Source organism: Cercospora kikuchii (assembly GCF_019650295.1).
Source record: "Cercospora kikuchii DNA, contig_00002, whole genome shotgun sequence".
Classification (NCBI taxonomy): domain Eukaryota; kingdom Fungi; phylum Ascomycota; class Dothideomycetes; order Mycosphaerellales; family Mycosphaerellaceae; genus Cercospora; species Cercospora kikuchii.
Window position 1 is genome coordinate 3,040,585 of NW_025408583.1, and position 14,384 is coordinate 3,054,968.

The window sequence follows — 14,384 nt, forward strand, 5'->3', positions numbered from 1 at the left end:
CTCGTGAAGCCCTTCGTCGCCGACAGAAGCTCTGCGACCTCATCGAGCACGATATGAAGTTCTCACACAGTATCCAATTCAATGCGGTGCCCGACTGGTCCTCCAACTACATCGCCTACTCCAATCTCAAGAAGCTAATCTACCAGCTCGAGAAGCAGCTGAATCAATCCGGCCAGGGATCCACGCAGCCCACCGACCCCGAGTCGTCTCCGTTGCTCGTAAATGGCGCCGGCGATGATCCTGACAAGGTCTTCAAGCGCAAGCTAGACGATGAGCTAGAGAAGATATGCAGCTTCTACCAGCTCAAAGAGCTCGAGATTTTGGGCGAGGTGGACGCACTGCTGCGGGACGTTGAAGAGTTCGAGTCAGAGCATGCTGCTGGAGAGGCCGACGGTCAAGGTGGCGAGCGCAGACAGAGTCTATGGGCACGCGCACGCCAGCAGAGCATCTTCCGCACCTTGCCGACCAGACCCAGGAAGAGCTCGATAGTAAGCAGCAGTCAGCGGACACCCATCGCAGAGGATGATGAGGATGATGAGAGCGAGGATGAAGACAATGAGCGAGCCCCTCTCAATAAAAGTCAGTCAACTATGGAACGCTCGACCACGATCGGTAGAAGTCAGTCCACTCTGTTGGAGAGATCCACCACGCTCGACAGAGCGAAGGATCGTCGAGGCTCTTCAAGGAAGGACCTCACCTCAAGTGGATACATGGATGGCGACTCTTCAGCCGAGATGCGCCGCAGACCCAGTGCAGCGTTCAACGACTTTGGCGACGATGCCCTCCAGGCCCTCTATGACGAGGGCATAACGCTGAAGAAGAGGACGACGAATCTCTACGTGACGCTCTGCGAGCTACGCTCTTTCATACAGCTCAATGAGACTGGGTTCAGCAAGGTACTCAAAAAGTATGACAAGATTCTCGATCGAAATCTGAAGAGAACATATATCAACGAGAAGGTCAAGCCTGCTTACCCATTCTTGCCGAGTACCACAGAGCAGTTGAGTGAGCATTTGAGGAAGATAGAAGAGGCATATGCAGGTATCGTGACCAAGGGCGATGTCGACATGGCTCGCCGGGAACTCCGCCTGCATTTGCGCGAGCATGTTGTGTGGGAACGCAACACCGTTTGGCGTGAGATGATTGGTATCGAGAGAAAGGCGCAAGCAGCCAATCTGGGCATCCGCAACACTATGCTTGGGCAGGATCATGATCCGAAGCGTGCACGCCTGCAGGGCGACGACGCCGACGGTACTATTAAGGAGGTCACCTTGCCCATTGGAAAGTACCGATGCCCCAAGTTCCTGGTTACGGGGACCTTCTGGGTACTGTGCGCGATCATTGCGGTCTTTGCAGTCCTACTATCAGTACCCATCATGGATCGACCAGAGCAGCAGAACTGTCTTGCGCTCGTGATTTTCGTCAGCCTGCTGTGGGCAACAGAGGTGAGCCGATCTTGTTGCCACATTGCAGCAAAATGTACTGACCTCGGACCAGGCTATACCGCTGTTTGTCACCTCACTCCTCGTCCCATTCCTCTGCGTCCTGCTGCAAGTTGTGCGCGAAGATGTGAAACCGTATCGCCGCCTCGCGAGCAAAGAAGCAGCTGGGTACGTGTTCGCTTCGATGTGGACGCCAGTCATTATGTTGCTGCTGGGAGGATTTACAATTGCAGCGGCGCTGAGCAAGTACAACATCGCGAAGATGATGGCGACCTTTGTGTTATCTAAAGCAGGCACCAAGCCGAGAACCGTTCTGCTCACCAGTATGGGGGTGGCCACCTTTGCCAGCATGTGGATCAGTAATGTCGCAGCACCAGTGTTGTGCTTCAGTATCATCCAGGTGAGTCCTACGATTGGAAAGACAGGGCTTACAACTGACATATGAATAGCCAATCCTGCGCAACCTCCCGGCTGACAGTGACATGTCCAAGGCTCTTCTTCTCGGGATCGCTTTGGCCTCAAACATGGGCGGTGCAGCTTCACCAATAGCTTCACCGCAGAACCTCATCGCTCTAGAGAACATGCAGCCGCAGCCCGGGTGGGGAACATGGTTCTTCATCGCACTGCCCGTCTGCATCATTAGCATACTACTTATCTGGTTGTTGCTACTGGTCACATTCCGCCCCGGCCGCAACACCACCATCGTACCTATCCGTCCTATTAAGGACAAGTTCACTGGAGTTCAATGGTTCATCACGGTTGTCACTCTTGTGACCATCGCTCTGTGGTGCGTGAGCCACCAGCTGGAGCACATATTTGGAGACATGGGAGTGGTTGCCATTATTCCGATCGTGCTATTCTTCGGAACCGGAATCCTGACAAAAGAGGACTTTAACAATTTCTTATGGACCATCATCATCCTCGCGGCAGGCGGTCTCGCTCTCGGCAAAGCCGTCAACAGTTCGGGTCTGCTCAGGACTATTGCCGAATCGATTACAGGAATGGTTTCGCACCTATCGCTCTACGGTATTTGCTGCGCTTTCGCGGCACTCATCGCCGTCGTGGCCACCTTCATCAGCCACACAGTTGCGGCTCTCATTATTCTGCCTCTCGTGCGTGAGGTCGGTGCTGGAATGGATTCGCCACACCCCAATCTTTTGGTCATGATCTCTGTGCTCATGGCTTCTGCAGCCATGGGCCTGCCCACCAGTGGCTTTCCAAATATGAGTAAGTCATCTTCGACCCAAGTTCCACTTCCAGGTCCTGGCTAACATCGTTTGCAGCGGCGATCATGATGGAAGATTCCCAAACTGGACAGCGATACCTGCAAGTCAGACACTTCTTGACGAGAGGTATACCTGCCAGTATCATCGCATACGCCGTAATCATCAGTGTTGGATATGGATTGTGTCGAGCTGTAGGATTCTGATCGGACGGCCGAGATGTATAAAGCTTCGCCCATAGACAAATTGTGTAGAGTGCGCTCCTGCGATATAGAGTGACCTGTAACAAGCGCGCAAGATCGTGTGCAGCACATCCTGACCCGCACTGCGAAAGCTCCAAATTGCTCAGCCGTCATTCTCTGGATCCTCCTCGCCATACATCTCCTCTTCACGTTGCTCATCCACCTTCTTTGCCATGCCCTTTCCTGCTTCGGCGGCCTTGTCTTCCTCCATCTTCTGCGTCAAAAAGGTGTTGATTTCGCCTTGCAGCTTTGAGGCATTGGCGCGCAGTGCTGCGAGATACGACGTTTTCTCGTCTACACTCCCAGATTGTGGAGGCGGTGGGAGGTCAAGAGAGAAGCTCTGAGCAGAGATCGGGGACCTGTAGCTCCCAGCGAGCGCTGCTCCAGACATTGTTGGTGCGTTCAATTTTTGCCGTGGGATGTGGATTGCGAGTGTGACGATGCAAGAACCGATTCGCAGTTCAAAGTTGCACGGTGTGTGATCACTAGTTCTAACCAAATTTTGAAGGCGGGATTTCACGATTGAGAGTGAGAAATCCCAACTCTCGCGGACGCGTGCATGAGATGCAACGGTGCCTGCCTTGAACTCGCATCACCTGCAAGCACAGCGAGCTGACATTCCCCATCGAGGTTGACACAATAGCACGCGACGTTTACAAATCTCAAGCTACGATCATTCGACAATCTATAGCGCTTGATCTATCAATGAGCGAATCGGAAATCCAGACGCTTATTGCCTTCATCTTTTGTGGTTGACAAGTAATTCTCCTTCTCCTCCCTGGTCATGGCGTCCCAGATCTTGGCTCGCCTCTGATTGACGACCACATAGAAGACTTTTGTGAACAGAAACAAGCAGATATTGTCTGAGAAGTTGGTCAGCTCAACTCTTGTGCGCCAAAGTCGCGTGCTACTCACATGCAACGATCGCCAGGAGCACTTTATTGCCAGTGTAATATTGCGGAGCATCTGGCGTACGATATACTGGTCACAAGTCAGCCCCCATTCTTCCACCAGGCTCTCAGGACTTACTGTTGTTGCCGATGATATTGCTAGTCTGGACCATCATGTTATACAATGCCGATGCAACGGTACGTGTTCTCACAGAGCCAGCATTTCTCGAAGTGATAGCGACAATCATTGCGTGGGCGTACGGCTGGTACTTCGTTAGTGGAGAGAACTGCGTCGATACACCACAGTAGCTGCTACTTACCATAGCGTACAGCAGGACGGAAAGAATCCACGCTACCCAGGGTGATCGATCGGCTGGCAACACTTCTAGTGCAATCAGGAGCGGGAGCGCCCAAATCTGACTGATCGTAGCAAGCAAAAAGCGTTCATTGAGCTTTTCGCTGAGCCTATTGTGAATTAGTGCTGTCCAAGCAAAAGTCTTCCGTGGCGGCCCACATACCAGGTCAAGACCAGAAGGTTGATGATGAAGATCACATATGCCGGGATCGTCAGCAGGTTCGTCTCGAAGGTACCGAATCCCACGCTCTTAAGCTGAAGAGTCAAATACGATGTTATTGGTGTGCTAATTTCTCGTCAGTCTGATTCAACACCCATCGCTGCGGGTACGCACTTAGGGATCGTCCAGCTCAGACCAAGCAAGTAAATAGGCCACATGTGATAGTCCTGGAGACATTTCCAGAGCATGCGGATACTCAATCCTTCGCGGTTGTGCATATCGCCTTTACTGGGATCGTCTCGCAAGATCCGGTTGACCATAATCTTCTCCTCGCGCTCGTTGAACCAACCGTCCTTGCCACGGAACCAGGACGCTGTTTGCGTGGGCGAAGGGGGAAGTTAGAAGTAGGAGAGCATGCCAATGAGGCCGGTGAGAGTTCCTTCCAAAGCAAAGAGCCATCTCCAGCCAGCCATTCCATTGATGCCTCGCATGTGAAGGATACCATACGCCAGGAAAGCTGAAACAATGCTTGTCGATTGGTAAGCGGTCCAGAAAAACGAGAGTCTGATCGGGAGTTCCTTCCCAGTGTAAAAATATGAGAGGTATAGTATCACCTGGAACGTGCAAGCGATGTTAGCAAGTACTTCCCCAGAGGCATGTCGGGCTGGTCTCACATCTGGAATGAAACCGCCTTCGATCAGTCCAAGTAATGAGCGAGTCGCCCAGAAGGAGCTCCTGCCACTTAGGAAAGCCTGCATGCAAGCTACAAGACTCCAGGACACCATCTGGATAGGGATCCAATTGTCTGGTCCCAACTTCTTCGATATCAGCTGCGATGGCAGCTCGGCGAACAGGAATGAGACGTAGAAGATCGTCTGTCCTGTATTATACTATTGCAGGTCAGCATTCAACCAAATTGACACTATGAATGCAGACTTCCATTTCAGGCCGACTGTTTGGCTCTGATCGTCCGACAATGGTCCTCCCTCGCGCATGAGACTCACATCGTTTGTGGACATTCCAAGATCGTCCAAAAGGTTGTCGCTGAGTGCTTGCGATATATTGCCACGATCAAGCTGCAGGGCGAAGAACATCAAGCAAGCCCAAGTACAAATTCGAGCATCTCCCTCATGTCAGCGAGCACCAGATGGAGTTTGGCAAAGCTCATACCGATCTTCCGTACGACTCGCTTCTCCTCTTTCTGTTCCCATGCGAATTTTGGATCATAGCGATGAGCGCCCTCATACTCGGCAATGGGTTTGTAAAAGTCCTCCAAGCTTTCCGTCTCGAAAGTCTTTCCCTCCACACGCTTGAAGAGGGCTGGATCAGCAATGCTGACGTTCGGCAACGCCTTTGGTTTGGCGTGATGGTCGGGGGAAGCACTTCTCGGCGAGCTATCATGTGAAGGGAGGCCCATCGTGGCTTAGACTCAATGATGGCCAAGTTCTTCCAAGGAAACGAGATTCACCTACTCACCGTACTGTCAAACAACGCGGTGCCCAGACGATCTTAAGCATGCTCAAGCACTTTGCCACTACGCTACAACATGCCCACTACGTATGTCCAGGCCGTGGGATGGCAAGGATCATTGCGTCCGTCCGTGGGTTGTCCGGCACGTTGGGAGAAAAATTCGTCCTCGTCGCGATAAGTGCAAGCAGCGATGGCCCACCATACAGCGACGCGTCGTGCGTGTCATCCATGCGGGAGAACAACAGACCTGAGGCTGTTGACTGGGCCGGTAAGAGTCCAGTGAGAGAGTCCACATCGGGTGATCGGTTTGGCGAATCACAAGCCGAGCACGCCATTTCGAGTGGGAGTGAGAAATGCTGCTTTGACGTTTTATCAGTGCGAGGACAGCAGCAAATCCGATGGTGAACGATTAGACGGCGTGGTCTACGGCTGGTCGGCGATGGACCGTCTTGCTCGGCACGCGTCTTCCACGTTGCTGCACCCCTACATGTATCGATACGTACCCCGCTCATGACTTGGCAGGTCGATGATCAACCATGTCTCTGGCTCTCAAGAGCCCTGCACCAAGCCTGTGAGTGGCTATCAGCCTATTAGCGAGCAGCCGCGACAAGAAAGGGAAGCTGCTTGATCTTTGATGCCGCCATAGCAGGGACCGATGCCGGCATGGCAAATGTTTGAATATATCAGAGCTCTTCATCATCGCCATCGTTCACCCGTGAGATTTGCTCTGCTTTTCTTCTTTTCACACTTGTGTTAAGATCTTACACATACCTAATCATAGTGTTTCTCAAAACAAGTCCTCTTCAGAAACAATGGCACCTGCACTAGTTGAGACGACCACTGTACCAGACGTGACGTACACTGATAAGAAAGCCGAAGATGTTCATCGCAAAGACAAGCTGCAAAGCTCTCAGTACAAGGAAGCTTTCGCCCAAGGAACAGCTTCGACCAAATATGATATCGAATTGAAAGGAGACGGAAAGCATGCACCGGCAACATACCCTCACTACTTGCCGTACTGGGACGATACGAAGTACCCTCCATACGAGCCATTCGAGCCTGTTGAACCAGGCAAAAACGCCGACCCAAGATTCCCAAACCTGTTGGCCGGCGCCGAGGTCAAGGAGTTGACAGCCAACATTGGCGCCGAGGTGACTGGCATCCAGCTTAGCAAGCTCAACAATGCCGGCAAGGACGAACTGGCTCTCTTTGTTGCACAACACAAGGTTGTAGCGTTCCGTGACCAGGACTTCGCGGATCTGCCGATTCAGGAAGCGATCGATTTCGCTGAATACTATGGTCCCAGTCACATCCACCCTGCTAGTGGCGCTCCAAGAGGATACCCGAAGGTGCATCTTGTCCATCGCTCCGCTTCGGACACCACGGCGAAGGACTTCTTTGAGGAAAGAACCAACAGCATCACGTGGCATTCTGATGTCACCTATGAGATGCAGCCTCCATCAACGACTTTCTTGTACCGTCTGGATGGTCCGACGGCGGGCGGTGATACTCTGTTCTGCAACATGGCTGCTGCATACAGACGGCTGTCGCCGGAGTTCCAGAAGAGGCTGCATGGTCTCAAGGCTGTACACTCTGGCCATGAACAAGCGCAGGCTGCGCTCGCGCGTGGATCGATAGTCCGAAGGGAGCCTGTGAGCAATGTGCATCCGGTAAATTTCGAGTCCAGCCTTTTCGAGTGCGTGCCAGAACTGACAGCAAAATAGATTGTGCGGACGCATCCAGTCACCGGAGAGAAGGCACTTTTTGTCAACCCACAGTTTGTAAGTATCCTCCTGGCAGCATTCAATCGTCGCCGACGTAGCGTCCTGTTGAAACAGCAACCGTCAACTGACTTTTGTACAGACTCGCCGCATTGTGGGTTTCAAGAAGGAAGAGTCGGACTATCTGCTCAACTTCCTCTACAACCACATTGCTTTGGGCGCCGATATGCAAGTGCGTGTGAAGTGGGAGAAGGGAACCACTATCGTGTGGGATAACAGAGTCACTTCCCAGTAAGTCTGTCATACGTCATACTCTCGAATGTACACTGACTGTTCTCAGCACGGCATTGCTGGATTGGGAGGATGGACAACGCCGCCATTTGGCTCGTCTGACCCCAAGAGCTGAGAGGCCATTCGAAACGCCATTTGAGTCTAACTAGACTTTGGTAGATAGCTTGCAACGACTAGAAATGTCCGTATTTGGGAATGCATCATGACTTGTACGAAATGTTACGCCGGCGTTGTAGAGATCGGACCAGTGCGTAACTTGAAGTCTCTCGTGTGTCTTGTTGTACCAGTGCCGTGCGTTTCCGAATGGATTGTGCGTTTATTTAGATAACGAGGTGCGGAAAATGTGATGTATGTTGAGAAATGATGCAGTGGGAGATGAAGTAGACTTGGTACGAGTCCGTGCGTCTCTGACCACAGCTCCATCTCATTGCCAGCTCTCAAGCTTGTGACCTCAAGAACGCCGTTAGGCACACAACTTCACAAATAATCCTCCGCCTGCCTTCCAGTACTTGCAGGCATCGAATCCGCCTCTCTACCCGGCCCATACCTCCATCTGAAGGCATCGCACCATTTCGAGACCGCCGCTTCGCCGACCGCAGCCATGGCCAAAGGCGAGGATGTTGATCCTCGCATGATGCGAGTGACGCCGCGTGTGCGATACAATACTATCGGTGGTGTCAATGGACCACTTGTTATGCTGGAGAATGTATGATGGCGCACAACGGGGTGTGGCTACGTGGAAAGAGTACTGAGAGCGGCGACACAGGTCAAATTCCCACGATACAACGAGATTGTGTCTCTGACACTTCCCGATGGCACAGAGCGATCGGGACAAGTGCTTGAGGCAAAGGGTATGACACTTGAAGGTAGCTGGCGGTCAACAGCTGCTCGAGAGCTGACACTCATTCCACAGGCAATCGCGCCGTTGTGCAGGTGTTCGAGGGTACATCAGGCATCGATGTCAAGAAGGTGAGTAGTGCAAGAGTATGGACATCTCCTTCACAGCTGCGCTGACAATTGGAAGACGAAAGTCGAGTTTACAGGCCACAGCTTGAAGCTGGGAGTGTCAGAAGACATGTTGGGTCGTGTCTTTGATGGATCGGGAAGAGCAATTGACAAGGGACCAAAGGTGCTGGCTGAGGACTACCTGGACATCAACGGATCGCCGATCAATCCGTTTTCGCGAGTCTACCCGGAGGAAATGATCTCGACTGGTATCTCTGCCATTGACACCATGAACTCTGTCGCTCGTGGGCAAAAGATCCCCATCTTCTCAGCATCTGGTTTGCCTCACAACGAAATTGCCGCACAGATTTGCAGACAGGCTGGTCTTGTCAACCAAGCAAAGCCTAGCAAAGGAGTTCACGACGATCACGACGACAACTTCTCCATCGTCTTCGGTGCCATGGGTGTCAACTTGGAAACAGCACGCTTCTTCACCAAGGACTTCGAGGAGAACGGAAGTATGGAACGTGTCACACTGTTCCTGAACCTGGCGAACGACCCCACCATCGAGCGTATCATCACACCGCGTCTGGCTCTGACAACTGCAGAGTACTACGCCTACCAATTGGAGAAGCACGTCTTGGTCATCCTGACAGATCTTACATCATACTGCGACGCTCTTCGTGAGGTCTCTGCTGCGCGAGAAGAAGTGCCAGGTCGTCGTGGTTACCCGGGTTACATGTACACTGATTTGTCTACCATCTACGAACGTGCTGGCCGTGTCCAGGGACGAAATGGCTCGATTACCCAGATCCCTATCCTGACTATGCCTAACGACGGTAAGCACAGGTCCATGCCGAAAGAATCGTCCACAACTAATATGTGCCCGCAGATATTACACATCCAATTCCAGACTTGACAGGCTACATTACCGAAGGACAAATCTTCGTGGATCGACAACTCGACAACAAGGGTGTATACCCACCAATCAACGTCCTGCCTTCGCTGTCCCGTCTGATGAAGTCTGCTATTGGTGAGGGTCACACGCGCAAGGACCACGGAGACGTGTCCAACCAGCTCTACGCCAAGTACGCTATCGGTCGTGACGCCGCCTCGATGAAGGCAGTCGTTGGTGAGGAAGCGCTGTCGAACGAGGACAAGCTTTCGCTCGAGTTTTTGGAGAAGTTCGAGAAGACGTACATTTCGCAGGGCATGTACGAGAAACGATCCATCTTTGACGGATTGGACAAGGCATGGGAATTGCTTCGCATTTACCCCAAGGAGCTGCTGAACCGTATCCCCAAGAAGGTGCTGGACGAGTACTATCAGAGATCGAGCAAGAAGGATACAAGAGACAATGGGGAGGAGGAAGGACAAGCTGAGCAGAATGGAGAGAGCGAGAACTTGATTGATGCATAGTTAGATTGGTCAAATAAAGCACAGGATGATATTGTACCTGCTGGGCCGCTTGGGCGATTACCAGCATAGTCAGGCGAGCATTCACAACGTTCTTGTCACCAGCATAACCTTCTCCCGAGTCCGCCATGATGGGCAGAATACAGATGAAAGTATGCCTATGATGAGAAAGCGGCGTGCAAAGATCGCACAGCGCAACAGCCTATACAGCAAAGTCAGAACCCAATCGAATGAAATTTCGAAAAGACGTGGTGTCAAGATGATTTGCTGGTATTTGGGTCAGACATCCAAGGAAGATTGCGCCCTCATTTACCCCCGATAGGTTCGTGGTGGGGGATAGAGTGAAAACTGCGAATGTGGTGTGTGTTTCATCATCCAGCTGGATGTGTGTAGGAGAGAGATCGAAGTCACTGACCTCATGTGTGCGTACTGGTGCAGTGCCGCTGATCGACATATTGTGCATGCTCTTTGCGCAGGAAGTTTGCTGAGAATCGGAACTCGAGTGGGCGGAAGAAAAATCGAGGCGAAAATCTGGACACATTTGCTGTTAGCAGCTGCGCACCACAGTGACAATATGTGCGGAAGTTATGAGGTGCTAAATGTCAGACAAAGGTTACTGGCAAGTATTACATCCCGCCGGCGAAGGCAGGACGAGAAGACTGATTTCTTCAAGGGCGACTCAGTTGGGAAAAGAAGACATGATTTATGGTTGTCATCTTTCAAGTGTGGCGGGTGTGGGTGGACGGAAGGGGCGCGTGTGTACATACCTTGGGTGCTGCGACTGCAATGTGCGAGGTGGTAGATGGGTTGGTGGTGATGGTCGAACAGCTTGGAATTTGTAGAAAGAAATCCAGAGAGCTCGGGCGCGGGAGCAGCGGCCGAGCTTATCCCGACGTGCAAAAGTCGACGTCAGGACAGCGAGCTCATAACTTCTCAGAACATGGGCGATCAGACGGGCAACTCGACGGAGGAAAATGGCGTCGCGGCGATAATCAGTTCCGCCGCGTGCATCATCGGTATGGGAGGGGAGGGCGGAGCGGTGAGATGTACACACGCGAGTAATGGCAGCATTGCAGCAAAAGGAAGCAGACGCAAAGGGCCAGGACTTTCAGGGGCACGTGTTCGTGTCGCTGAGGGCGTGGCAGGCAGAGGCCGCTGTGCTGCGCTGTCGACCAGCACTTCGCTCTCCCGCACCGTCTCGTCTCGTCGCTGCTTGTGCTCACCGTCCCCGAGTCGCCGCCGCCATGCGCCGCCGACGCTGAGTGCACCCCCCACCACCACCTGCACCACCGCCGCCCGATCGAGGCGCGACGACGGCCTGCCCGCTGCCGACCTGCGCTGCGCTGTGTTGAGACACGGGCTTGCGCCGAGTAGCCACGGACTGATCGACGGCTTGCCGTCACCTCGACCTGCCGGCACGCTGGACACTGGGTCTCCCGCTTCGCATCGCGACTTCACTCCATCGCCGCGCGTGACCGTCCACCCCATTCTTCCCCGTCGGACTGCTGGACCGTGTCGCCAGTGCACGCTCGCACGCCCGCCCGCGCACCGCACCCGAGCGCACCGCGACGCACCCGCGACAGCACCCAACGCCAGCGGGCTGCGACCGCCGACTTCAACCCTCTGAGCACGCTGCGTGGGACCTGGGCTCTCACTCAACGACTGCATTGCTAGCCTGCATTGCCCTATGCATTGCTGGCCCCGCCCTGAGACTGCTGCTCGACCGCTCTCAGGCCGGCGGCACATCTTCGCGCCTTTGCGCCCTCGAGCCTCCACCTCCGCGCTGCTGCACGCGTCGCCGACGCCTGCGCGCACTCTTCCTCTGAGCGCGGCAACATGATGGCCGCGTATCAACCCACGCCTGGAGGCGTGCACCCAGGCATGGCCCATGGTCACCCGGGAATGGGCCCGAATCCAGGACAACACATGGGACAGCCAATGCAAATGCATCCGGGCGTCACAGCCCCACCACATCAAGGAGCCGCAATGATGAGTATGCAGCCTGGCGCAACGGGCATGGGCCCAGCAGGAATGGGCGGACAACATCCTGGTGCTGGGATGGCTATGCCCGCGCAAATGGGTGGCCAGAGTATGGCTGGCGGCGTACCCAACGCACAAGCCTTGAGCCACATGACTGCGCAACAGCAGATGGCTCACCAGCACCAATTCGCACAGAGTGAGTCTTGATAGCGTGTCAAGCGCGCGGCAGTCTCGCTTGCGTTGTCCGGCATCAGCTAATATGGCATTCGCAGTGGCTTCGAATCCGAATTTGGCTCAGCAGCATCACATGATGCGCATGCGGCAACAACAAATGATGGCCCAGCAAGCGCAAGCTAGTGGCATGATGCAACCTGGGATGCAGATGAATCCCCAGTTGGCACAATTGCAGCAACATCAGCAAGCCCAGCAAGCTGTTCAAGGCGGAGGCCAGCAGGTGCAGCTGACACCGCACTTGCAGCAGCAGCAGATGCAAATGATGCAACAGCAGGCACTGCAGCAGAGGCAAGCTGCTCAGCAACAGCATCAGCAGAGTCAAATGGCCCAGCAAATGGCCATGCAGCATGCCAACTCTCAGCAGAGTAACCCAGGTCAATCTGCGGCTCCCAACCCTCAAGCGCAAGCCGCCAATGCTGCAGCTGCAGCACAACAAATGCGGCCACAATCGCGGGTAGCCAACCCCAATGAACAGACCCCTACCAACCAGCAACAACATTCGCAGCAAAGCCCGGCCCAGCAAGGTCAACCTCAGGCACAGCAAACGCCGCAACAAGGCCAAGCAGCTATGGCGCAGCCCCAACCGCAACAGCAGCAAGCTTTCCAACAGCAGCGACAACAGCAGATTGCATTTATGCAGCGGCAGCAAGCAATGCAGGCACGCATGGCCCAACAACAGCAAGCAGCCTCGGCGCAAGGGGGCATGTTTATCCTCAGGCTAATGCACTTCAACGACCACCTCAGCAACTTCACGCCGGACAACGACAGCTCTGCTGCCAATGGCAGGAATATCATGCACTGGCACAGCTTTGTGGAGAAGCACTTCGCAGCTGATGGCCGGCTGATACACAGCTTCGCCAACTCCGATCAGAATGGCAACCCTAGCAGAAGGTCGTTTGAGGTTTTGCGACCCAATGTCGCCCGATATTTCTATACGTACTTTGACTCGGGGGCGAGCTCGCTGCGATTGCACACAGAGCACGCACGAGAAGTCCCGCATCCCAGCGGCAGCCACCAAGTCACCTGTCAGAAGGCGATATTCTCAGTATCATATCCGAACGGTGCGCGGCTGGAAATGACTGGGTCGTTACAGGTTCTGTACTCTGCCGGGTCGGACCTCATCGAGTGTTTATCGTTTCAAACGATGAGCACGGAAGAAATCCTCTCTCGAACCCAGATCGAGAAGGTCCTTACTGATTTCTCCCCAACCATGTCCACCAAAGCGTCACCCAAGATGACTAAGAACAAACTTCCGAAGGCGCAGCAAAAGCTCCAGGAAGCAGAGAATCGGATCACGATAGATCATTTTCCCAAGACACCGAAGGGCTCCATGGGCTTCACGTCCAAAGTACAGCATTTCTTAGAGGTGAGTGAGGGTGCGATGAAGCCGCAGCTAGAGTGATTGTCTAACAGGAAGTAGATCGGCGAGACCATGAACATCATGTCTGATCTGATGCATGCCGCGCAAGAAAAGAAGATGCGGCCTGAACAAGCACTGGAAGCGCTGGTGGCCGAATACGACAACCCCCAGATCAGCCTACCTCCCAATGGAGTACCCCAAGGTTCACGAACGCCGAGCATGGCGAATATGCAGATGGGGCCCAACGGGCAGTTCTCATCGCCAAATGTCTCACACATGAGTCTGCCGATGAACGGATCGCCGCACCTGGGTCATCCTGGCGGGCTCGCACCTGGAATGAACATGAATTCGCACACACCTTCGCCACATCAGTCCAATATGGCCGCCCCGCCCATGATGCCTCAGCATAGCGCTCAAGGCACAAATAGCAGCGTGGCCAGCGAGAACACAAGTCCGAACCTGAACAACAGTAATAAGCGACGACGAAGTACTGTCAAAATGGAAGGCGATGACACTGAGCCCGGGAACCGCGTGAAGCCCAGTCCGAGGATGAGCAAGAAGCAGAAGCCTTGACACATGCTTCTGTCATTGTTCGTCGTTGGTAGTGGCGCTCTGCGCATCATCAGGTCGTGCTCTGGGTGGGACGCTGCAACAT

The 14,384-nt window shown here is 53.8% G+C and overlaps 6 protein-coding genes across 6 annotated transcripts; 4 read left to right on the forward strand and 2 right to left on the reverse strand.

The window, feature by feature from the left end:
* Window positions 1–53: 53 nt before the first annotated feature.
* Window positions 54–2,871, forward strand: CKM354_000343300 (uncharacterized protein; the record flags this gene model as incomplete). The annotated part of the gene is made up of 4 exons (XM_044798631.1): window positions 54–1,445; window positions 1,498–1,842; window positions 1,892–2,669; window positions 2,726–2,871. 4 exons carry the CDS (start codon window positions 54–56, stop codon window positions 2,869–2,871), a joined length of 2,661 nt encoding a protein of 886 aa, XP_044654566.1.
* A 139-nt stretch (window positions 2,872–3,010) lies between these two features.
* On the reverse strand, window positions 3,011–3,298 carry CKM354_000343400 (uncharacterized protein; the record flags this gene model as incomplete). Its single annotated transcript, XM_044798632.1, has 1 exon — window positions 3,011–3,298. The coding sequence occupies one exon, from the start codon at window positions 3,296–3,298 to the stop codon at window positions 3,011–3,013; it is 288 nt and encodes a 95-aa protein (XP_044654567.1).
* Window positions 3,299–3,609: 311 nt separating this feature from the next.
* Window positions 3,610–5,729, reverse strand: CKM354_000343500 (uncharacterized protein; the record flags this gene model as incomplete). Its single annotated transcript, XM_044798633.1, has 10 exons — window positions 3,610–3,770; window positions 3,823–3,888; window positions 3,937–4,066; window positions 4,118–4,262; window positions 4,316–4,438; window positions 4,487–4,685; window positions 4,815–4,926; window positions 4,987–5,202; window positions 5,317–5,435; window positions 5,483–5,729. The coding sequence occupies 10 exons, from the start codon at window positions 5,727–5,729 to the stop codon at window positions 3,610–3,612; spliced, it is 1,518 nt and encodes a 505-aa protein (XP_044654568.1).
* An 865-nt stretch (window positions 5,730–6,594) lies between these two features.
* CKM354_000343600 (uncharacterized protein) lies at window positions 6,595–7,943 on the forward strand (the record flags this gene model as incomplete). The annotated part of the gene is made up of 4 exons (XM_044798634.1): window positions 6,595–7,452; window positions 7,507–7,563; window positions 7,646–7,794; window positions 7,844–7,943. The coding sequence occupies 4 exons, from the start codon at window positions 6,595–6,597 to the stop codon at window positions 7,941–7,943; spliced, it is 1,164 nt and encodes a 387-aa protein (XP_044654569.1).
* A 452-nt stretch (window positions 7,944–8,395) lies between these two features.
* Window positions 8,396–10,158, forward strand: CKM354_000343700 (H(+)-transporting V1 sector ATPase subunit B; the record flags this gene model as incomplete). The annotated part of the gene is made up of 5 exons (XM_044798635.1): window positions 8,396–8,500; window positions 8,561–8,645; window positions 8,708–8,763; window positions 8,819–9,578; window positions 9,632–10,158. The coding sequence occupies 5 exons, from the start codon at window positions 8,396–8,398 to the stop codon at window positions 10,156–10,158; spliced, it is 1,533 nt and encodes a 510-aa protein (XP_044654570.1).
* Window positions 10,159–11,991: 1,833 nt separating this feature from the next.
* Window positions 11,992–14,302, forward strand: CKM354_000343800 (uncharacterized protein; the record flags this gene model as incomplete). The annotated part of the gene is made up of 3 exons (XM_044798636.1): window positions 11,992–12,331; window positions 12,408–13,735; window positions 13,790–14,302. 3 exons carry the CDS (start codon window positions 11,992–11,994, stop codon window positions 14,300–14,302), a joined length of 2,181 nt encoding a protein of 726 aa, XP_044654571.1.
* Window positions 14,303–14,384: the final 82 nt, after the last annotated feature.